The sequence below is a fragment of the Rhinatrema bivittatum genome, chromosome 6 (assembly GCF_901001135.1).
Source record: "Rhinatrema bivittatum chromosome 6, aRhiBiv1.1, whole genome shotgun sequence".
Taxonomy (NCBI): domain Eukaryota; kingdom Metazoa; phylum Chordata; class Amphibia; order Gymnophiona; family Rhinatrematidae; genus Rhinatrema; species Rhinatrema bivittatum.
This window is the reverse complement of record NC_042620.1, coordinates 304,303,551-304,328,448: the sequence shown is the minus strand read 5'-3', so window position 1 is coordinate 304,328,448 and position 24,898 is coordinate 304,303,551. Positions and strand designations below refer to the sequence as shown.

The 24,898-nt window shown below is 42.5% G+C and overlaps 1 protein-coding gene across 1 annotated transcript in view; it reads left to right on the top strand.

Annotated features, from left to right (window-relative positions):
* Positions 1-24,898, top strand: part of DIAPH2 (diaphanous related formin 2) — a 2,404,298-nt gene that overhangs the window by 1,187,271 nt on the left and 1,192,129 nt on the right. Inside the window, exon 20 of the mRNA XM_029607438.1 lies at positions 16,993-17,087. Coding sequence (XP_029463298.1) covers positions 16,993-17,087 — 95 coding nt within the window. The remainder of the gene's footprint in view (positions 1-16,992; positions 17,088-24,898) is intronic.

The following is a 24,898-nucleotide window of genomic DNA, read 5'->3' as shown; positions in this document are numbered from 1 at the left end:
ATCTAAGAGAGGGGCGTCCCTCTCTCCTTGTTCGGCAACCCAGCAATTATTTTCCTGTTATATACTGGCAGAGAAATCCCATTCTAAATCCTTGGCTTGGGCAACCTCTAATACATGCACTGGGCAGTAATTAACTATTCCTTGCCGCTCCCCTCTCCTACTTAAAGCTGTGACTGCAATGCATGCTCAACTTAAAACCTTTTCCAGGTCCTTTTGCAGTATGCTAAATAAATTGTACCTGACATTAGAAAGATATGTATTATTTGGCCTGTAAAACTTTGTACATTTAGCAATACTTGTTTAGAATCTGACAACTACCCAACTAGGTTACCCCAACTCCAGTCTATCAATTAATTTTCTTGCATCCATTCTTCTAAGACTTCAAATTGTCATATACTCGTGACATGACATATATCAGACTAAAGAATTATTTCATCAAACTAGATTCTACTACAGTTAGATTTCCTTATCATTTCTACTCAAGTAGACAACCAAAATATCAGATCAACCTGCTTGCACAGTGCAAGAGAAGAGGAAACAACTGCTCACAGTTCATGCCATGACTGTACATCCACCACATGTGCATATAAGAACATAAGAAAATGCCATACTGGGTCAGACCAAGGGTCCATCAAGCCCAGCATCCTGTTTCCAACAGTGGCCAATCCAGGCCACAAGAACCTGGCAAGTACCCAAAAACTAAGTCCATTCCATGTAACCATTGCTAATGGCAGTGGCTATTCTCTAAGTGAACTTAATAGCAGGTAATGGACTTCTCCTCCAAGAACTTATCCAATCCTTTTTTAAACACAGCTATACTAACTGCATGAACCACATTCTCTGGCAACAAATTCCAGAGTTTAATTGTGCGTTGAGTAAAAAAGAACTTTCTCCGATTAGTTTTAAATGTGCCCCATGCTAACTTCATGGAGTGCCCCCTAGTCTTTCTACTATCCGAAAGAGTAAATAACCGATTCACATCTACCCGTTCTAGACCTCTCATGATTTTAAACACCTCTATCATATCCCCCCTCAGTCGTCTCTTCTCCAAGCTGAAAAGTCCAAACCTCTTTAGTCTTTCCTCATAGGGGAGTTGTTCCATTCCCCTTATCATTTTGGTAGCCCTTCATTAACCAATCACTGATACATCCTGCAGGGCTGTATCTTAGCATGTATCTGTATTGTCGCAGTCTGCCCTCCTGCCCATATGTCTCCAAATTTCTTCGAAACACAGCGAATGATAATCCATGGAGGGAAAAATAAAGAAGGAAAAAATTAAAATAATACCCAGTGAGGTACAGTGTATTTAGACATAGAAGTCCTTGACTCATGCAGTCTGAATCACAGTGCCCTGCACCTACTTAGTTCTGTTCAAATGGTGCTGTTGTAGTACCCAAAGCTTCAGGCTAGCTCACTAATTTAAACAAAATTGCACAAAAGTGTCTCAGGATCAAACTCTCTTGGCTGCTTAGGACAGATCCAGAATCAGTTCATTGAAACTTATATCCTTGTTGTTAAAAATTATTCTCTTTAAAGTCCAGTAAATGCTGATGACGTTTCCCTTTAAATATTTTCTTCTGTCAAGAATAACTAGAATTTTAGGGAAGACTACCCACTGTATTCACAAATGAAATACTGTTTATTCCTCCTACTGCTGCTTAATGCTGAAAGGTGAACCAGAGAAAAACCCTATTTAAACAAACTTTGAGAAAAGAACTTCCGTTTAGAGCGGAGTGTCTTTTACTCTCCTAAGCATAAAAGGCTCCTTTAATCTCCATAGTCTCCTCTTAATCTATCTGGTATCTCTGCTCTGGAGTATCGGCACTCTCTGTAGCTTCAATCTCTATGGATTCCGCCCAAGAACATCTTCGTCCTCCTTTCACTGTTTCTCCTCTAAGTGTAACATCTAAGTAGTCAGCTACGCATTAAAAGCCCCACCCTCCCTACTCTGGAGACTTCCACTCCCAAGGACCATATATTCCCAGAAACCCTAAGTGGTGTTCCCTTTCATACTTTTAAGGTAGCTGGGAAATGTAATCTATTTCCCCTAGATTCATCAAAAAGTATTAACGTATTGATAACTCCTGCCATAAGGAAAAAGGGGTGTGTTTATGGAAATTTTTGAGTTACCGCACCATGCAGTAAGTTACCGCTTTGCATCGGTATTGCACGGTGCTGTAAACCCTATTTGTCACATACTGCAGTAAGGAAGGGAGGGGGTCAAGAGAGAGAGATAGACTATCTACAAGGCCCTTATAGTAGGGAAGTATTTATTTCTCTATAGGAGGGCCACCTAATAGGTTGAGGTGAGGTATTGGTGGGGGTTTAGGGTTGAGGGATCAGTTTTGCATGTAGAGTGAGACATACAAACAGCACAGAACACCTTGGTGAAGATTTGACGTCATTTAGAGTGAGGAAAGTCTCAAAAGATGATATTTCTACTCTGTTCTCTCACCCTAGCTTGATGGACTCTATAACATGGTACCATCAAGCTAGGGTGAAATAATATAGAAAATAATTTCATCTTTTTGAGTCTTTTCTCACTCCAAATGACGTCAAATCTTCACCAAGGTGCACTGTACTGTTCATATGTCTCACTCTGCATGTGAAACTGGCCCCGAAACCACCACCAACACCTCATCTTGACCTATTAGGTGGCCCTTTATAGAGATATAAATAGGTGCACACAGTGAGGCCCTCCACAAGGCGCGCTCTCTCTCTCTCCCAGCCCAGAAATGCCCAAAATGCAATTCCAAAAATGTATCACGAACTGACTTATGGCCATTTCAGGCATATCGCACAGCCTAACGCCAGGAAAAAAGGTGTAGTTACTTTTGGCATTAAAACCATGCAATAGCATGCGTTATGCTATCACAAGGCATGACATTGCCCCTAATTAAAGAAATCCCTCCCAAACTCCTCCCCGATTCTCCCCCCCCCCAAAAAAAAAAAATGTGCATTTGCGCCATGTGTTACTATAATTTTTGCATGCATTATGGTGTTAACACCACAACTCAATTTGATGAATGATGGGGTTTATTTGTTCTTAAACCATGCTTTTCTTGAAGTTACAGATGCCTGTTTCTATTTTAATTTTGGTGTCATACTTCTTTCTTCACAATATTAAAAAAACTAAAGACACATCCCAAAATCGACTGTTGTTCTCCTTTATGGCAGTCCTGCAACAATAAGAATGAAATAATAAAACATTAGTGCAATATTATCATATTGCTCTTTGTTTTACATGAGTTAAGAACATAAGTTGCCATACTGGGTCAGATCAAGGATCCATCAAACCCAGTTTCCTGTTTATAAAAGTGTCCAATCCAAGTCACATGTACCTGGCAAGTACCCAAAGATTAGATAGATCACAAGCTGCTATTGCTTATTAATTTATGTAATAGTTTATGGATTTAACCTCTAGGAACTTATCCAAACCTTTTTTAAACCCAGTTACACTAACTGCTGTAACCACTTTCTCTGGCAATGAATTCCAGAGCTTAACTATGCAGTGAGTGAAAAATAATTTTCTTCCATTTGTTTTAAATGACCTACTTGCTAACTTCATGGATTGCCCCATGTTCCTTCTATTCTATGAGAGAGTAAATAATCTATTTACATTAACTTGTCCAACTCCTTCCATAATTTTGTAGACTTCTATCATATCCCCCCTCAGTTGCCTCTTCTCCAAATTGAACAGCCCTAACTTCTTTAGCCTTTCCTCATAGGGCAGCGATTCCATGACCCATATCATTTTGGTCGTCCTTCTCTGCACTTTCTCCAGTGCAGCTATATCCTTTTTTAGATGCGGTGACCACAATTGTATGCAGTATTCAAGGTTAGCGCTCACCATACAGAGGCATTATAACATCCTCCATTTTGTTTTCCATTACCTTCCTAATAATTCCTAACATTCTGTTTGCTTTTTTGATCTTCCCAGCAGACTGGGCCGACAATTTCAATGTATTATCCACTGTGACGGCTAGATCTCTTTCCTGGGTGGTGACTCCTAAGATAGAACCTGTCATTGTGTAACCACATCAAGGGTTATTTTTCCCTATATGCATCACTTTGCGCTTCTCCATGTTAAATTTCATCTGCCATTTGGAAGCTGAATCTTCCAGTCTCACAAGACCCTCCTAAAATTCATCAGCCTACTTGAGATTTAACTACTCCTCATAATTTTGTGTCATCCGCAAAGGGCTTGTCGTACCCCTTTCCAGATCATTTATAAATATATTAAAAAGCACTGGTCCAAGTACAAATCCCTTCTGTTTACTTTTTCCAATGTGAAAACTGACCATTTAATCCTACTCACTGTTTCCTATCTTTTAGCCAACTTGCAGGCCACAAAAGGACATCAGCTCTTATCCTATGACTTTTTAGTTTTCTTAGAAGCCTCTCATGCGGGACTTTGTCGAATGCCTTCTGGAAATACAAATATACCACATCTACCGGTTCACCTGTGTGCAAGTTTATTTCCCCCCCTTCAAAAAAGGTAGATTTGTGAGGCAAGACTTCCCTTGGATAAATCCATATTGGCTGAATCCCATCAATTCATGTCTGTCTAAATGTTTTGTGATTTATTCTTTATAACAGTTTCCATGATTTCTCCTAGCACTGAAGTCAGGCTCACTGGTGTATAGTTTCCCGGATCACACCTGGATCCCTTTTTAAATATAGTGGTTACATTGGCCATCTTCCAATCTTCAGATGCAATGGATGATTTTAATGAAAGGTTACAAATTTTTACTAATAGTTCTGAAATTTAATTTTTTAGTTCTTCAGAACCCTGGGGTGTATACCATCCAGTCCATGTGATTTCCTACTTTTCAGTTTGTCAATCAGGTTCACCATGATTTGGTTCAGTTGATCTGAATCATCAACCATGAAAACCTCCGGAACGGTATCTCTCCAACATGCTCTTCAGTAAACACTGAAGCAAAGAAATTGTTTAATTTTCCGCAATGGCCTTATCTTCTCTCAGTGCTCCTTTAACCCCTTGATCATCCAATGACCCAAGCGACTCCCTTGCAGGCTTTCTGCTTTGGATATATTTTTAAATGTTTTTATTGTGAGTTTTTGCTTCTATGGCCAACTAATTTTCTCTTAGCCTGTCTTATCAATGTCTTACATTTAACTTGCCAATGCATATACTTTATCCTATTTTTTTCTGATGGATCCTTCTTCCAATTTTTGAATGAAGATCTTTTGGCTAAAATGGCCTCTTTCACCTCACCTTTTAACCATGATGGTAATTGTTTTGCCTTCCTTTCACCTTTCTTAATGCATGGAGTACATCTGATCTGTGCTTCTAGGATGGTGTTTTTTAACAATGTCCACGCCTGTTGCACACATTTTACCTTTGTAGCTGCACCCTTCAGTTTTTTTCTAACTATTTTTCTCATTTTATCAAAGTTTCCCTTTTGAAAGTTTAGCGCTAGATCTGTGGATTTACATACTGTCCCCCTTCCAATCATTAATTCAAATTTGATCATATGATTACTATTGCCAAGCGGCCCCACTACAGTTACCTCTGTTACCATATCCTGTGCTCCACTGAGAATTAGATCTAAAATTGTTCTCTCTCTTGTCTGTTCCTGAACCTATTGCTCCATAAAATTGTCTTTTATTCCATCCAGGAATTTTATGTCTCTAGAATGCCCTGATGTTTCACTTACCCAGTCAATATTGGGGTAATTGAAATCTCCCATTATTACTGCACTACCAGTTTGGTTAGGTTCCCTAATTTCTCTTAGCATTTCACTGTCTGTTTCACCATTTTGGCCAGGTAGCATACTCCTATCACTATTCTTTTCTCCAACACTCAAGGGATTTCTACCCATAAAGATTTAAGTGTACATTTAGTCTTATGTGGGATGTTTATCCTATTGGACTCTATGCCATTCCGGACATAAAGCGCCACTCCACTATCAACATACTCCTCTCTGTCATTGTGATATAATTTGTACCCTGGTATAGCACTACCCCATTGGTTATCCTCTTTCCACCATGTCTCTGATATGCCAATTAAGTCTATGTCATCATTCACTGCTGCACACTCTAATTCTCCCATCTTACTTCTTAGACTTCTTGCATTAGTATACAAACATCTCAAAGTGTACTTTTTGTTTGTATTAACATTCTGCTTTTCAGTTGTCAGGGATAAAGTGAAATATTTTAACTCAGGTGATTTTTTAAATAGAGGCACTTGGATTACTTTAGTTATTAGTGGAACCACTCTGTTGGGATCCTGTAACTCTAATGCTCCCTTAGTATCCTTTGAAGATACCTCCCTCCGAACCATGCATTGCTGACCGACTGTTGGCTTTCCCTTTTTTTCTAGTTTAAAAGCTGCTCTATCTCTTTTTTTTAAAGGTTAACACCAGCAGCCTGGTTCCACCCTGGTTACGGTGGAGCCCATCCCTTCAGAAAAGACTCTCCTCTTCCCCAAAAGGTTCCCCAGTTTCTTATAAAACTGGATCAGTCTTCCTTGCACCATTGTCTCATCCAAGCATTAAAACTCGGGAACTCTGCTTGCCTCTGGGGTCCTGCTCGTAGAACAGGAAGCATTTCAGAGAATGCTACCTTGGAGGTTCTAGATTTCAGCTTTCTACCTAAATTTGGCTCCTAGAACCTCCCTCCTGCATTTTCCTATGTCGTTGGTGCCCACATATACCATTACAGCCGGCTCCTCCCCAGCACTGTCTAAAATCCTATCAAGGTGACTCGTTAGGACCACCTCCTTTGTACCAGGTAGGCATGTTACCAGGTGATCCTCACACCCATCAGTCACCCAGCTGTCTACATTCATAATAATCGAATCACCAACTATGACGGCATCTTACCCTTCCCTTCTTGGCAGAAGTCCTGTGAGACACCTCTTCGGTCTGAGAGGACAATGCAACACCTGGAGAGCAGGTCCTTGCTACAAGATCATTTCCTGCTGCACCAGATTAATGCTCTCTGATGAGATCTTCCTTCTCCAAGGCAGCACCAGGGATGCCAGACTGGAGTTGGGATTTGGCTACAATGTCCCTGAAGGTTGTTGTGGTTATGAGGTGTTGGAGTGGATTCTTGGGTACTTCGGTGATGGCCACTCCCATGGGGAGGAGCCCCATGAGGAACCGCAGTACTAGAGTAGACTCTATACACGCAGACACAGAGAAGTAGTATTTATTGTACAGCTTGATGGTACTGCCCGGGGCGGACAGCAGTGAAGGTAGTCCAGTGAAGTAGTCCAGGGGTCCTCAGCAGAGGAGACCAGTCTACATTCGAGTAGATGATAGGCAGCGCGGCATAACAGGGACAGGTCCCGGATGTAAACCCTGAGCACTGAAGCTGAAGGTAGTACTCACTGAACAGAAGCTGTATTGTAGAAGGTTCTGACAGGCAGAAGTTGTTCAGTGGCAGGCACCAGATGAGGGAGAGCAGGCCCTCGACGCGAGTACCCGGTATCCCAGGATAGGTACCTGAAATAGAGCAGAACGGCCCCCGAGGAGCGGGTACCCATGTTAGTGAAGAATACACCGAAGGGCAGAGAGAGCTTCCTGCGGCCGCTGGAAGCAGCAGAGCGGCTTAGACCGGAGGCATTCCAATCCTTTCTAACTCAGTTTCAGGCCAATACAGTAAAAGTCGTGGGAGCGCGGGCGAGTGATTTAGTATCGGCCCGCATGCAAATGAGGACCCGCGGTAAAAAGAGGCTCTAGGTACACTAGCAAGTCCCTAGTGCCTCTTTTTTGACTGGAGCAGCGCCAGCAAAATTGAGCGTCCGGTTTTCAACCTGCGAGCCGCAGGCCGATTTTACATTTTTTTACTATTATTATTTTTAATTATGTTTAACTTTTGGGACCTCAGACTTAATATCACCATGATATTAAGTCAGAGAGTGCACTGAAAAGCAGTTTTTACTGCTTTTCTGTGCACTTTCCCGGTGCCGGCAGAAATTAACGCCTACCTTTGGGTAGATGCTAATTTCTGAAAGTAAAATGTGCTGCTTGGCTGCACATTTTACTTACTGAATCGCGCAGGAATAACTAATAGGGCCATCAACATGCATTTGCATGTTGTGGGCGCTGTTAGTTTTGGGAGGGGTTGGACGTGCGTTTTCGACACGCTATTATCCCTTACTAAATAAGAAGTAAAGCTAGCGCGTCAAAAACACGCGTCCAAACGCGGGTTAACAGTGAGCTCCACCAGTGTGCACTGTACTGTATCGGCCTGTTAGCAAACGAAGGGCAGGCTAATGATCAGGATGTGAAGACGTCACTCGGAGGGGATGCCCCCGAGGTTCCCGCCATGACGTAGATAAAGACGTGGGTGGCGTGCGCGCACGCACGCTATGAGACCCTCAGGAAATTCATGGCAAACACAGTCACTGTTGCCGTTCCAGGGATGCCGGAGAGAGCGGCATGAACACACGGCAGCAGCCATCTTCCCAAGGCTTGAGGAGAGTAAGGTGAGACACAGAGGTCGAAGCTGTCTGAGACCGATGGACGCAACAAAAGTCTCATCTATATACTTCGCTGTCTGCCTCAGCTGCTCCAGTTCTGCCACTGTAGTCTCCAGATATCGGATTCGTTCTCTGAGAGATAGGAGCTCTTTACATCGCAGGCGCACGTACAACTTGTCACTGGCGGATAAAAAACATCATACATGTGACACTCGATGCAAAATCCTGGGTGTCCTCCCTCTTGCTGCTGGACTGCCTCCATCTTAAATTTGTTCAGGTCCTAGTTAAGTTTTAGGTCACTGTGGATGTAGGATTGTATACAATTAGGGTCCTTTAAATGTATTGGTGTATTAGCTATATATCTGGTAGTAACTTACAAGGAAATAATCAAAGTTTGGATAATGTTTTGGGAATTTCTGAGTTTGTTAAAAGTCTGATTTTTTTTTCTTTTTATTTTAAGTGTGAAAGTAACACCTGCCTATAAATTAAACGATAAATTAGGGTTGGGTGGGAGAATGGTGGGAGGGTTGGGATATGCAAACACACAAACTTCTGTTTGTTGCCTGACTTTCTGACTACCTATTTAAAACAAAACACACAAAAGAATACCCCAATAGTTTAGTTCTCCCAATACTTTTAAGTTTTAAATTTCTCCAAGCAGTAATTACTGATTCTTTCCAGCCACCAGCAAGGCAATCCTCTCCTCTCAGTGCTCCCACTGGATTCAATCAAGGTAGCTGGTTCAACCAAATCTTTCTGAGAGGTTTCCAAAATAGCTGTAATATCCAATGAAGACAAGGCAATGGGAAAAATAACCTGCATGTTGTTAGGCTCCTCAGCTCCTCTCTTGAAAGGTGGTACATAGTATATTCTAGAAACAAGTGGAAATGCCTGTTCTGGAAACTTAAAAATATCTACCAAGTATTTTTTTTCTTCATCTCTTTAGGAGCAACTGTAGGATCTTTAGAGGAATTAATGAAACACAGGTTCTTCCCCATTACTTGATTTTCCAAATGTTCCAATCTTGAAGTCAACCAGTGATTCTCCTTTAACATATTCTTTACAAAACAGATATACTATTAATATCTTTTTTTAAGAGATCCATAGTTTTCTTTATTAACAGAAATCTCAGTTTCCGATATTTTCAAACGACCATCCAGGGAACCCAAATATTTAACAGCAGGCTTAATCTAATTGGTAATATTATTGTTTAGAACTTGAATAGTATTTATTTATTTATTTATTTATGGTTTTTATATACCGGAGTTCCTGTATACAATACATATCACTCCGGTTCACAGTAAACAGTAATAACTACTGCCAGGTGGCAGTTTACATGGAACAAATCTTGGAACAGAAAACAGAAAAATTTGGTCTAAGTAAATAAGAAAAAACAAACTAGCTAGGTTCAACTATAAACATATAAATAAGGCAATTTATAATCTTGGATAAATAAAGCATAAGGATAAATACATTAGAACAAAAAGGACAGGGATTGTTTTGTTTTGGATCTTAGCTCTCTGGGAATGCTTGCAGGAAGAGCCAAGTCTTTAGTTTTGCCTTAAAAGTAGAATGGCACGGCTCAAGGCGGAGGTCTGGTGGAAGGGAATTCCAGAGGGACGGGCCCGCCGTTGATAGAGCGCGTTTTCTCAGGGAGGATTTTGCGGGTTGGGTAATCAATCTGTTTTGGTATGCTCTTCTAGTTGGTTTATCGGAAGTATGTAGTTGCAGCTTGAAGGTTAAGTTGAGTGGGGATATGCTATGAAGGGCCTTATGCATCATCATGCTGCTTTTGAACTGTATCCTGTATTTAATGGGAAGCCAATGAAGGTGCTGGAGGATCGGGGTGATGTGGTCTTTTTTTTTGGCGTTGGTGAGAATTCTTGCTGTGGCATTTAGTACCATCTGGAGGGGTTTGGTGGAGCAGGCGGGAAGTCCCAGCAGAAGCGAATTACAATAGTCTAGTTTCGGGAGAATGATGGCTTGGAGCACTGTGCGGAAATCTCTGTAGCGAAGAAGTGGCTTTAGTTTCTTTAAGACTTGTAATTTAAAGAAGCATTCTTTAGTGGTATTGTTGATGAATTTATTGAGGCTGAATCTGTCGTCTAGTATAACACCCAGATCTCTGACTTGCGGTGAGGTGGTGAATCCTGAGGTGTCTGGAGACTTGCTGGAGGCCAGCAGGGTAGATTTTTCCGGTGCTATTATAAGGATTTCCGTTTTGTTGGTATTTAGAACCAGGTTGATGCTGGTTAGAAGGTCGTTGATGGTTGTGAGGCATTTATTCCAGAAGGCCATGGTCTTGTGTAAGGTGTCCGTTATGGGGATGATGATTTGTATGTCATCTGCGTATAGGAAATGGGTAAGCTTGAGGTCGGTGAGAAGTTGACAGAGTGGGAGAAGATATATGTTGAAAAGAAGATATAGTGTTCCAGATTGTTTCAATAGTAATTGTGAAAGGTCTTACCAGCTCTAAAGACTGAATAGTAGGTAACTCCAATGTTAAATCTCCAATATGCCTTAAAGCAATGGTGTCTGTAGACTCCCCTGCACACCAAAGCTCTTCAGTATGCTCTGGAGCAGAAACCGTTGGACTTGCGATCTCGATGCATCCTTGGCCGGCGTCCGTCCCTGCTGCAGAGCCAATGCACGCGTCCCCGCTGGGTTAGCAGGGGCAAAACGTTCCTTTGGAGAGAGAGAGAGATTGAAAGCTCATGGAGGAGGCCGGGTAAAGCTTCTTCCCTTTCAACCTCCAACGAGCAAACTCCCGGAGCTGAGCCTCCCCGACATACATGTGTCCATCAGTCTCAAAATAGCAAGCGGGGAAAATTCAGGTAATACTTTACACTCTCTGCTCTTCTTTTCCTGCCAGAGAGGGGCATAGTGAAACAAATTCCTGGACCTGAAGGAGCGATCTCAGGCACATCAGGCTAGCATGGCCATCTTGGAATCTATGACCTAATGCCTTCATTCCATCCCACTCATTATTTTACTGACCTCTATCATATCTCCCCTCAGCCGTCTCTTCTCCTGACTGAAGAGTCCTAATCTCTTTAGCCTTGCTTCATAGGAGAATTGTTCCATCTTTATAATTTTGGTCACACTTGTCTGCACCTTTTTTTTTTTTAATTTGTGTTTTTATTGTGAAAACAAACATACAACATTGGTCCAATACATCCATTTAAGCATGAATAAACATTGTGTCAACTTATCTTCAACCATTTTTATGAGTTTTTGTTAACCCTCTTTAATCCCCCTCCCCTCCCCATAAAGGTGGGCTACATCAGTAGTGCTATTGAATAAATCATTGAGTAAACCAGTGGTGGTTAGCAAACAATGTCTTATATGATCTTTGAGGCGGATCTGCCTCCAGAAAATGTCCCATCAGGGCACCTCCGGTGTGTACGTCTCCCCTACACTATTGCAGGGGATCCCTTCCTCTCGTCCCCTGGGGAGCCACTCTTATCCAGCCATACTCTTAAAGGGTTCCATATTTTCAGGAATCTGGAGCATTTGTGTTTATTTAGTGCAATCTCTGCACCTTTTCTAAGGTAAATGCTTCTATCTCATGATTCTTTAAATCCCACCAATGGCAGCCTCATTTACACTGTGGTGGTGACTGTTCCAATCCTAAATATATCAGTATATTTCCATTTTGCAATTTTCTTTCATAATTACTGGGTCAGACCTTCCAAAATAGAGATATCAGAGTCAACACAGGAGGCCCTTTTCCGTAATGGCTGTACAGAGGTACTTGCATCTGAGTTGCTGTCACAATCAGATTTATTCAGTACACTGCTGGATCTGGAATTCGACCTTTGTAGATTTTTCCCTTTTCTCTTGGCCTTCACTACTACTCCACTGCCATTCCCTCTTGCTGTCACTATCCCAGCCACTGCCTCAGTACACTCATCCGTTTGTACTTATCCTGCAAGTTTCATTACAGGGGCTCCCTCCAGGCTGCTTTTGGTTACTGCTATTGCCTCCAGTGCTGTGCTTTCCATGCTGTTAGATGACCTCAGGAGTTCCTCTTCTCCCTGCATTACCAGGGGAGGCAGTATATATTCCTCCCCAGGCTGCTGAAGGAGCACTAGGGGATCAGTGGCATACCAAGTATCTCTGGTACCTGGGGGCCAATGCATTTGTGTGCCTCTCCATCACCCCCCCCCCCCCAAACTTCTTGAACTAATGCTTAAGGTCACAGAATATCAGTGGCAACTCTAGACAGAAGAATTGAGGGGTGGGGGTGGGGGGGGGAGCCAAAATGTAATTTCCTCATCTCACACCCACCTCCATATCATGGGCCCCCTGCTTTAAAACTGGCTATAAAAAGTTTAATAAAAAGGTCCAAAGGGCCTTCTGCATAATTTTAAATAGCTGGCTAGTTTCACACTTCTAGTAAAACCTATATTAAAATGATTTGATAACCTCATTCAACTAATTCTAAATGGCTGTGAGAGTGAAATCTGGAATGCTTACAGGAAGGGAAAGAATTTCAATATAAATCCTGCATCTCCAGTTCTGTAATATACTGTGTATCTACAGATATTCCCCCAGCAATGGAGCGTGGATGTTTCCCTTAAAGCTCATCATAAAAAAAAAATATTTACACCTTCCACTGCCAGACAGATTGTGAGCTACCACATCCCACAAAAAATATAATCTGTAACCCAAACCTATTGTAACATAACAATAGTAACTCCAAGGAAACAAATGAAAACCCTACCTGTGAAAAAGCACAGCTAAATATTACACTGGGTCCCAGAATACCAATACACCACCTACTGAGGAAACAAAACAAACCTGATTGCTATCGATCCCGACACACATACTATACGGTAGCAGAATCTCTCACCTGGGTCACAAGCACAGATCAGAGATAGACCCTCACCAAATACAGACTTAAAGGAGCACAAACTAGCAGTATGCAGACAAAAACTGAAATGGAAACCCTAAGAATTGTAAACCGCTGTGAAGGCTATGCTGAGACAACGGTATATAAATAAATAACAATAAACCTTAAACCTTAAGAAACCAGAATCTGTATATATCAATGGAAAACCAGAGCCACCATTCCTCATAAAATAAACCATAAAATCAAGAAACATAAAATATCAATTATAATAGTAAAACCATACTAATAAAAGAATATTTTAAAACCACTGACAAATAGAATAACTTCTTTTGATTAAAATTATACACATGTTTTAAAAATTTCCCAAGCACCAATAAAATATTTCAAAATGGCACACATATCAAATAAGCACCCAATAATTAATCTAATACGGATTTTAAAAAAGCACCTGCTTGTCCATACCTAGGAGCTCTTGATTTCCTGTTACCCTGAGATTAAGGGTTAAGGGAGTGCACAGACTTTATTCTCTCTCTCACACACATACTCACATGTTCATTCTGTCTCACACATACATGCTCTTATACATCCCACAAACTTTCTGTCAGGCTCTAAGACCCACTCTACCCCCACCCCGCACACACGCTCTTACTCCCCCGGATTCTCTCATACACACACACATGCTCTCACACTTACTGGCTCCCCCCACACACACACCCCCAAGGCAAGCTCCCAGTCATTCTCACACTGCTCCCCCTCCACTCCCCAGGCATGCAAACATTCATTCTCACACACCTACAGTCAGGCACCAATTTATTCTCTCATACACGCACCCAGAGGCAGGCCCCCATTCTCATATAGACAGATCCCAGGAAGGCAAACTTACATTCAGAAATGCACCCCCCCCCCCCCCCGGCAGACTCCCATTCATGCACATTCACACACTGAACACAGACACCTTCTCTTTCTTTTGCCAGAAACCTCGGAGCCTCTCTCATTCCTCTGTGGTCACTGTCTCTGCTGTCGCGTGGATATTGGGGAGGCTCTTATCGCTGCAACTGGCACTAAAGCCCATTCCGCTGTCTCCTCTGTGCAGGCTCCGCAGTATAAAACATTTTGGGGGGGGCTTCCAGTTCCTCCATGCTGATCTTGTACATAGTGAGATCAGCAAGGAGAAAGTCCTATTCTTGCACATTCCGAAAGATAACATGCCAATCACTAAACATGCCAATCACTAAACATTATTATAATATAATTATAATAATGTTTAGTGATTGGCATGTTATCTTTGGGAATTTTTTTTTTTCACGTTTCCTTTCTTGGTCTTTTTTTTTTCTGTTTCTTCTCTCTCCACCTGTGTTCTTTCCTTCCTCCCTCAAAAACACACTCAGGTTCTCATTCTCACATGCTGTCTCTCACACATGCATACACACACACGGTCTCATTCTCACATGCCTTCTCACACGCAGCTCTCACTCTTACATGCTGTCTCTCTCATACATACATACATACACACAGGCTCGCGCTCCCACATGCTGTCTCACTCACAGCTCACTCTTATATGCTGTCTCTCATACATACACACACACACTCTCTCTCTCTCACCTGCAGTCTCACTGTCCCACACAGACTCTTACTCTCATATTCTGTCTCGCACAAACACACAGAGGCTGTCACATGCTGTCTCTCCAAACATACAGTCTCTCACTCCCACACACAATATCTCATACACAAACACACTCTCCAGGGCCTCAGCTTCCCTCTCACTTTTGGGCCTTCTCTTCTTAGGCCACCGCAAAGTGTAATCTGCGGCGGGCCTGGTACCGGGCCTCATTTTCTCAGGCCACCACAAAGTGGGTTCCACAGCAGCCCTGCCAGAAATGCTGCTTCTTTTGCCTGCGGGTGGATGCTCCTCCTCCTTCCTATCCATACGGCTCCGGCAACATTTTCCTTCCGGGGCTAGGCAGGAAGGAGAAATAGCACCTGGAGGTTTGGATTTGACTTTTTCTTCAGGCCGAGGTGGGATGAGCTCCACCATAGCCCCACCCATCTTCCTACTGTTTGCGGCCATACACGTGCATGGCTTAGAGAAACTGTGGACAGCACACAGGAAAGGAATGGCATGCTTTCCTGCTCAGCCGCCGATGGGATGACGTCTACCAATGGCTGCATGGAGCTCCCTATTTTGGCTCTGAGCACCCACCTATGGCCCTGTGCCAGGAGCATTGCCCCCCCCCCCCTCGACACACCAGTGCTAGGGTTCTCTGCTGTTACCCCATTCTGATTCCAAAGATGCATAGCATTGGACCCAGTGGTTAGGATTGTAAGTGTACATTCTTGAATATACACCCTCAATGTGGAATGGGAAGTTTGGAGGAAAATCAAGAGGGGAGTAACATGGATGCCCTATCTGATGTATTGTAGTTGACACACCCTGGGACTTATATAACAGGTGCTTCATTGAGGATTAGTATTGAAACTTGCCTCAGCAAATAGTCAAGGATGCACTGAATTCATCTGCCAACTCAGGAACCCCTGCAAAAAGTAACCTTGTGCCAGGTGGTCACCTTGAGATCACATTGACTGGTCACCTACCCACATGGATGTTAATGGCATAATAATGCTCAGCTCATGTTGTCCTGGACACTCTTGCCTGTTTACACTCTGGAAAAATCCTGTGATTGGTTTCCTCACCACCTCCTATTCGATGGTTCCGTCGAACATATCCAGCTACAATTAGCTGATTATCTTGAATGCTCAGTGGCTGTTTAAAAATTGACATTTTTTTAACTTTTTAATTAGTAGTAGTATAGTGCATGTCGGTTCTTGAAGAATATTAGTAAATCATTAAATATCATTTATATCATTGCTGTTCTGAAAGAATTAATCTGATGTTTGGCCAGCCAGAGTTGGCTCAATCCACTGTGCAAGCTGTGTGCTTGTATAGAGTGGCAGTTCAGAGGAGGTGGTGGTCTGGCGCTGAAGTGAAAGGGAGGTCATAGGAGACTCCCAGCCGAACCCAACTCACCAGAAGAAGCAGCGAGCCACCCGGCAGATGCTAAGCTGTCCGGCAGTCGAGATGAAAAGGATTCCATGAGCTGCTTGAAGGATCCAAATCTGCCCCAGAAATCCGCCAGTGCCCTGCGATAGGGAGGGGGCTGCCCACGAGATCCCCAACCTGCTGCACGGCTGAGATGAAGGAGGCAGCCACAGGGTTGCCAGGTGAATCCAAAACCTGCCTATGGGAATGCTTCCCCCTTCCCGTGATATTTTGCCTCTCCCATGATAAGATATTGCTGCTGAGTAAATCCTCCTATTAAATTGTAAGCCCTCCAGGGAGAGGGGATGCGATCTATTTTGAGGTGTGCTTTATGGTAGAATATAAATAAAATAAGATAAATAAATGTATAAACTGAGAAAAATGGAACTAACAATCATTACTACCTCTTCACCCTCCTGTACTATGTGGAAAGCCCCCAAACCAGGTTAGATGTATGAACTGTCCTCAAGGACATAACATTGAGAGGCTTACGGTGCTTGTCTGCGGGTCTAATTTCTAACCTCATTTTATCATCAGGATAAATATTTGTGGTGAAATCTGCATCTTCTGGTGCAATTGAAACATTTTTTATTTGTTTTTTTGTCCGTACCTATATTGTTAGTTCTTATTTAGATCTTTTCATTTCAGCCATCTTCCTAGGATCTTATCGAATGCCCTATGAAGAAATAAAAAGTATTATTTTAGAAGTGGATGAAGAGAAACTGAGTGAGTCCTTAATTCAGGTACTGTAGCCCAGAAGATTTCCTTTTCTTGTTATGATGTCAGTTGTGTGTCGTTGGTTTTGGGGTTTTTTTTGGTGGGGGGAGGGAATTTCTAGATTACCTTACTTCATCAGAGACCCACACCCCCACCCCCACCCTTAGGCATTGAAAGGGAGAAAAGGTTTGATGAATATAGCTCAAAGTTACAGTTCTTTTGAAACATGATAAAATGTATGAGGTCCATGCTGACATTTTCATAGGATCACTTTTGCTATTCTTTGTCCTTCCCCCCCACACTTTTTTTTTTAAGGATTGAATAATAAATTGTTTATGTACATTTGGAAAGAAGGAAGGAATAGAAAGTGAACAGATAAACATATTTGTGGAAAATCAGTGGGGTTTTTTTTGCTTGTTTTTGATGGCAATTGCTCAGCATTACAGGGGAGTTGTTCATTCTAACAGGATTTCCCCCCTCCATTTTAGTCCATAAAAACAGTTACTCTCGAGCTTGAGAAACAATTTCTACAGTCAGAGCTTCATCACTATTACTGGGATGGATAAGGTTCCACTATTATACATTGAAACTTTGCAAGCACAAATAGTTGCTCCAAGCTACTATTGTTGAATTTATTTGACTTTTGCATCCTGCCATCTGCTTATGAGCTTTATCTTGTAATGTATGCATCTGTTAACCTTTTGCTGACTGGCAACTGAATAAGCTTGCCTAGAATTCTAATAACTTTTCTAAGTACTTAGATTTCTGAGGTTTTATAGTACTCAGAGCATTTGATTTTCAGGGAATGTTAGTTCTCAGTCCTTGGAGCCCAGTTGAGGTTCCCTGCTACTGGCAGTGCAGAATTCCTGCTGCTATCGATAACTACAGCAGCATGGCAGTTTTAGGATTTTCACTGAAAGTCTAAAAAGCCTAATTTAATCTTTGATTCCAAACTCCCCTGAGACTGTTTTGCTACTGATAGTACCAGGAAATTGGCTCTGTTGGCATGGAGAGTGCCTTTCTTTGATTCTGCCAAACGCAAAATAATAATTCCCGAAAACCAAGTCCTTTAACTTTAATGGTGACCTTGGCATTGATGTTGTAGAAAATGTTAAAAACAAAATCAAACCACAAATCTTCACACCTAATATAATTTTAGGAGTAAAAGAAAAAGATGCATGTGAATATTTCTTTATAGCTTAATGTATTAGAAAAATAGCCCACATCATAGTGGAGGTTGAGTAAAACTGCTTTATAACATGATGCTATTACTCAAATACAGTTAAATATATAGAACTGAAGGTCAGCAAACAAGTTGCAGCTGGTGTCATTTTTGGTTGTAACATAATTTGTATTGTAATTGTATCACTCTCAGAAGCTAAAGCCAAATGTGTTTGTTAGTCAAAAGCTATCATCTGTGTGGGTTAATTTATTGCTCATCAGCTTTCTTTTTGTAGTTACTCATGTTCGGGATATGGTCTGCTGAACTATATTTCTACAAGCTTATCATTAAAGCATTTTGGGTTCATGTATTTTTATTGGATTCACAACATTTAATGAGCTTAATTTTCAGTAGTTGGTGTATGTCACCAAATGCATGTGTAAGTGGAGGTACAGGAAGTTCTCCATCTTATGTCACCCTACTCACAATGCCCCAAGGTTAAGTTACAGCAAAATATAGACATGTTTTCAAATCAGAGATGCATGAATCACTCTAGAACATTGCCGACAGCTGGGCACTGACAGGAGTGTGACTAAACTCTTCCCCTGCCACTTAGCGTGCAGGAGTTGCCGGGTGCTGAAAGCAGTGTGACTAAACCCCCAAGATGGTGGAACACACATGTAACATCAGGAGTTCCAGCACCACAATGATTGTGAACTATGGTGCCAACCCACTCTGCCCCTGCTTCTCCTAAGACAAAACTATGAAAGATGTCACCAGAGTGCTTAGCTAATGGCCTGCTGGCAATAGATTCACTGCATGGTAAGAAATTAGAATTGAGATTGCAAACTATAGATAAAGAGAAGTGGCAACTTTTAAAGCATCAGGTTTCTGCTCCAGTCTATCCTTATTCTGCACATGAATGGGGTAAAGTTGAACAGAGCAGACAAAAGATTAAGGTATCTACAGCCACACTTAGAAGAATGTGCACAAGTATCCCTACAAAGCTGATCCAGATATACAGACAGCCTTTAGATGTACAGACAGAATTGTTCCTATAATAAAATAGGTACTGGGCCTTGGTGCTGGACCCATTTCCCATTTATGACATTGCGTCAAATGGGAAAAGTAGTTTTGACTGACAAATTTTTGTCTTATGACCCAGTTTTCAGGAACCAGTTCTTAAATCTGAGGACTTTCTGTATTTTTTAAACTGTGTATCAGGAGCCACACACTTTCAGGCCAATGCAATATTGATGCGCATTAAACGGGCTCTCATGATTTAGTGCCCTCTCTCGGGTGCCAGATTTAATATTTAAATGGGTTGCTACAGTAAAAAGGAGGCACTAGGGAATATTGTGCATCCTTAGCGCCTCCTTGGCATTGGCGACCAAGAAAGGTGGCTGTCCATGTGGTTTAGGAAAATGGACACTATTTTATGAGCGTCCAGTTTCCTATCCTATGCACAGCCATGGGTAGCAAAATGGACGCTTGTTAATTTAGCGTCTGTTTTCCTAACCTGATCACCGGCGACATTTAAAAAAAAAAAAAAATTCCAGTTCTACATTTTTTGATTCCTCTAACTTAATATTGCCACAATATTAAGTCAGAAGAATTATAGAAAAGCTGTATTTTCTGCTTTTCTGTAAACTTTTGGGGTGTCTCAAGAATTAACACTTGCTCTGGGGGGAGTAAAAATGTATGTGTCGAGCGTACTTTTTTTTTTTTTTTTTTTTTGCATCGTTGGGGTAATAGCTAATAGCCTTGTCAACATGAATTCACATGTGATGAGCGCTATTAGCTACACGTTGGTTTGGATGCACTTTTTGGATGCACTATTACTGTTATTGCATCCGGGGGTTTGCATGCTCATCCAAGCGCGTGTTAAGCTGTGTGCTCCGCCGAGCACACTATACAGAAACATAGAAATGATGGCAGAAAAGCATCAAATGATCCACCCAGTCTGCCCAGCAAACCTATGCCAGTAACTGCTGCACTGTGCAGGTTACCCCCCATGCTTATCAGTTTTCCAGACCGTAAAAGTCAAATGCTGTTTGAATCCAATTTCCCTTAATTGTTGCTGTGAAAGCAGAGAGAGCAATGTTGAAGTTGCATGAAAAGTATCAGGCTTAGTGATTGTGGTTAATAAGCGCCAGCATCAGCCAAGTTACCCCCCATGTTTATTTGTTCCCCAATCCATAAAAGTCAGAGCCCTCGTTGGTTGCTGTCTGAATTCAATTCCCCATTTCTCATTGCCGTTGAAGCTGAGAGAAATGAAGGAGTTGCATTAACAGTATGAAGGCTTATTTGTTAAGGGTGGCAACTGCCACACCAGCAAGTTACCCCCATGTGCTTTTTTTTTTTTTTATTTCCAACCTCTAGCCTTTATTTATTTATTTATTTATTTATTTAGCATTCGTTTATATACCGAGGTATAGCAGACATTGCCTTCACTCCGGTTTACATTATAGCAAACCAGTTACATTTAAATCCATAACAGTATAACAGAAGTTGAATCAGAACAATAACTTAATAATAGTCGATGAATACAATATACATTAGATAAATGACTGTATACAAATCTTGTAGGGGGACGGTTGATACCGTAACAAAAACGAGAAAGGTTTCTGTGAGTCGGGGCGGTCGTCGTAGGAGGGGGATTGCTAGCATAAAATGGAACGCGTAGTGGATGTGATCAAAGATTTTTGCTCTGCTGTCATTGGGTGAGCAGCCATTGCAAGACTGTGTGAGTAGCCAAGCTTTAAGATCTTTTTTAAAAGATTTAAAGTTTTCTTGCGAATTGAGGTGATGAGGTAATGAGTTCCATAATTTTGGGCCGACGATGGAGATGGCTCTATTTCTTGTGGAGGATAGTTTGGCTAGTGGTAGTGAAGGAACATCCAGCTGAATTTTATATGTTGACCTTGTTGTACATGATGATTTATGTAAATGTATAATATTGTCCAGGGCAGTGTAGTCTGCTTTATGAATTGTCTTGTGTAGGATTGTGAGGATTTTGTACTCTATTCTTTTTTCAATTGGTAGCCATTGTAAGTTGTAGAGTACTGGGAATATGTGGTCGGATTTTCTTTTACCAGTATCTTTAGTATATCTTTAGGTATCCACAGTATTTATCCCATGCCCCTTTGAATTCCTTCACTGTTTTCATCTTTACCACCTCTTCCAGAAGGGCATTCTAAGCATTCACCACCCTCTCTGTGAAGAGATATTTCCTGAAATTGGTTCTGAGTCATTCCCCCTGGAGTATCATTTCATGACCTCTAGTTCTATTTTCTTTCCACCGGAAAAGGTTTGACGATTGTGAATTAATACCTTTCAACAGTGCATCAGCCTGTTTATAATTTATTACTTATTTGTGCTCTGAAAGTTCACATGCATGTTTCAGTATATGCATATATTTGTAATGCAGGACAACGCACACATTTTCTACTCATTTTATAAAATCATGTGAATTCATTTTATGTGCATAATAATTGTAACGTACACTTAAAAACCCAGAAAGTAACTATTTTATGAAGAATGTGTTTTGTAAAGCTTACTCTATGCTTATGGCCAGGGACACAAGAACACTTAGATTCAGTAAAAAGTATAATGTATTTTTATTAGTCAATATAAGTGTTCTCGGGAGATGCTGGGTACTGGGTGCCCTTGGTCTTACAATCTGACCAGCATCTCTCTGGATACAGGAAGTGACCCATGTTTTATAGATAACATTCAAATACAGGAAAAGGATAGAAGGTTCTAGAGACTTGCATGACTGCCCAAAGGATCATTTACATAAGTTGTAATGTCAGCTGCATGATTAAATCATCGCTAACTACCCTGATTGGCTTCCCAGGAAATGTGTAGCCCATTTCCCATGGCTCTCTTTGTTCTGTTAAACTCTTACTGGTAAAGGCAATCAACACGTCTGTAACTGTGTGGATTAGAAACTCCTGAGAATGGTGCCTGAAGCTCCCCTGTGGTGACTCTATGAATAGACATCACCTGTCTGGTGCCAGCTTGCATGCTTCTATAGATATTCAGGGACATTCTGTAAGTCACTCAGTCCATTCAGCCCAGGCAGGCCAAAGACATGCAGAGGCTTCTGGTGATTTCCTTCTCCATGTTGGTTTTCTGTTCAGGCATACTTCTCAGTTTGCACATTCTTCATAAAATAGTTGCACTTCTGAATATATTTGTACATGTAACCACCAATTTGCCAACACTTTTTCCAGTTCACCCAAGTCCCCCAGCACTTACCTTGGTCCCCATTCACTTAACCCAGACCTCCCACCCAAAAACTTCAAACAAAAGACAAGTGTAAATTTTCTTCCAAAGCTTAACTAAGCAAGTGTCTAAAACTATACAGGCAAGTTCGAAAATGTATGCACATATACTTTCACAAAATAGAAACTTGTGCACAAACTTTTGAACCTCACATACACTATCTTTTTTTACCCTATATATTTATCTATGATTCCTCAAGTATCTACATAAATCATGATATTTCCAAAATAGAAAATATGCATGAATATTTTACTTACATGCATAATTGCTGTTGCATCCGTCGCTACTCATCGCCCTCACTCCGCCCTCTTTACCTCTGTGGCGAATCCCTCTGGGTCTGATGGACGCTTAGCTGCTGCGGTGTCTTCTTACCGTTTCCCTCCGGCGTCCCCGGACTGGCTCGACACTGAGGATCTGCCATGTTGCCTGATGACATAGGGCACGCATGCTCCGATTGATGAACCAGCAAGGGTGTGAACCTCGGGGGCGTCCCCCTGAGATGACGTCATCCGCTTCCAATATAAAAGGTCTCAGGAAGAGTGATTCTAGCTCTGCCTGGGAATGACTCCACTGTTTCTTGGTATACATGTAAATTTACCAGCATATCAAGTGGAAACAACTTTGAGAATTATCCTTATGACACACAGCAGTTCTTCCAAAGACTCTGATATTATGTAAGTCTCACAGTATCTCTCTTGAATTCTCTGACTGCCTTTTTTTTGTTGCACTGGAGGTGGATTCTTGAGCTGAGGTGGGGTTGACACAACCAGTAGGTAAGGACTTATGGGTCCCCACCATCAGCAGGTGGAGTGGGCTGAAGCTAGAGGGCACTGGAGCTTCACCTATAACAGCCCTCGTTCCCCTCGGGTTGAGCCTTTGGGTGCCGGGCCAGCAGGACTTAGGCAGGCCTCGAGATAGGTGATTGAAGGTAGATGGTTCAGCCCAGAGACAGCAGCCAGCAGGTGGCATAAGTCTATCCAAGACTAGTTACGGAACTGGAACCCAAGCACCAAGGAACAGGGAGCAAAGGCTTGAGCAAAGGAAGGTCACGTCCAGAGGATAGAGGCAGTCACTGAAGCCTCGGATGAAAGCTGGCGGTCTGAGGAGACTGTAGCAAGTAACGTGGAACTCTGGACAAGAAAGAGTGTATAGCGAGGTTATCCGTAGCAATGATCAGGGCAGAGAAGGCAGGCGTGGTCAGGCGCAGCAATGGTCAAGGCACAGAAAAGGCAGGTGTGGTCAGGCGTAGCACTGGTCAAAGCATGGAGAAGGCAGGCGTGGTCAGGCATAGCAATGGTCAAGGCATGGAGAAGGCAGGTGTGGTCAGGCGTTGCAGAGCTCAGGCTTGGAGAAGGCAGACATGGTCAGGCGTAGCAGAGGTAAGACTCCGTGAAGTCAATCCGAGGCAAGGAGCAGGGTAAGAAAGAAGAAACAGGAGTCAGAAACAACAAGGAAACAGGAACACAAGGTTGAGACAAATCTCTGAAGGCAACAAATACTCTATCAACAGGGAACCGAGAAGACCTGTTGCAAAGGCGCTTGGGAGCGCTGCCTGGGTTTAAGTATGCTGAGAGTGGTGACAGCATCCGGGTCTGCGGCCAGGTTCCCGCCTCGGGCCCTTTAAAAGGATTAAGGATGTGCGCGCGCGCCTAGGAGGGGACACAGTGCACTCGGTGACATCTCTCAACGGAGCAGGCGGAGAGGCCCGTCCAGAGGAGGAATCCTGGCTGGAGGTTCTGGGCAGCACAGCCGGACCAGGGACACTGGCAGGGGCCCGAGGTTGGAGCCAGCGGCCAACGACTGAGAGGAGAGAACTGAGGTCCATCTGGGAAAGTGAGAGGGCTGCGCTGCTGGCCTCCCACGGACGGCAAGCGTAACACTTTACTTGTGCATGTAAACACTGAGTCTCCATCATGAGAAGGGAAGATGGGACCAAATCTCTGTCTGCCCTGGATAACATTGGTGCTAGGCTCCGCCTCGAGCTGCCGTAGAGGAAGGGAGGAGTGATAAGCATATTTTTGGACCTTTCGGGATCTGTTGGCTGGGAGTAGGATTTCCTGTGGTTGTGGTGCTGATTTTAATGAGGCACCATCCAGACTTAGCACCTGCTTGGTTGGACACTGCAGGGCAGCAAGGGATAATGGAATTAATCAATGGAATAGAAAGTGCTGGGTCCAGAGATTTTACCCACTCTTTATTGGCCACTGCATTTGGCGCCACCTGTGCCTTTGATGCCATGCCTCATGGTATAGTTAGGAGGTCCCAATGTGTGACTGCTCAGCTTTCTTCCAAGGTTTGTGTCAATGATGGTGGTTCTCCTTCAACAGCAGCTGCAATGATAAGTATTGAAAGCCCTGGGAGAATGGAGGAAGCAGTGACATGGCA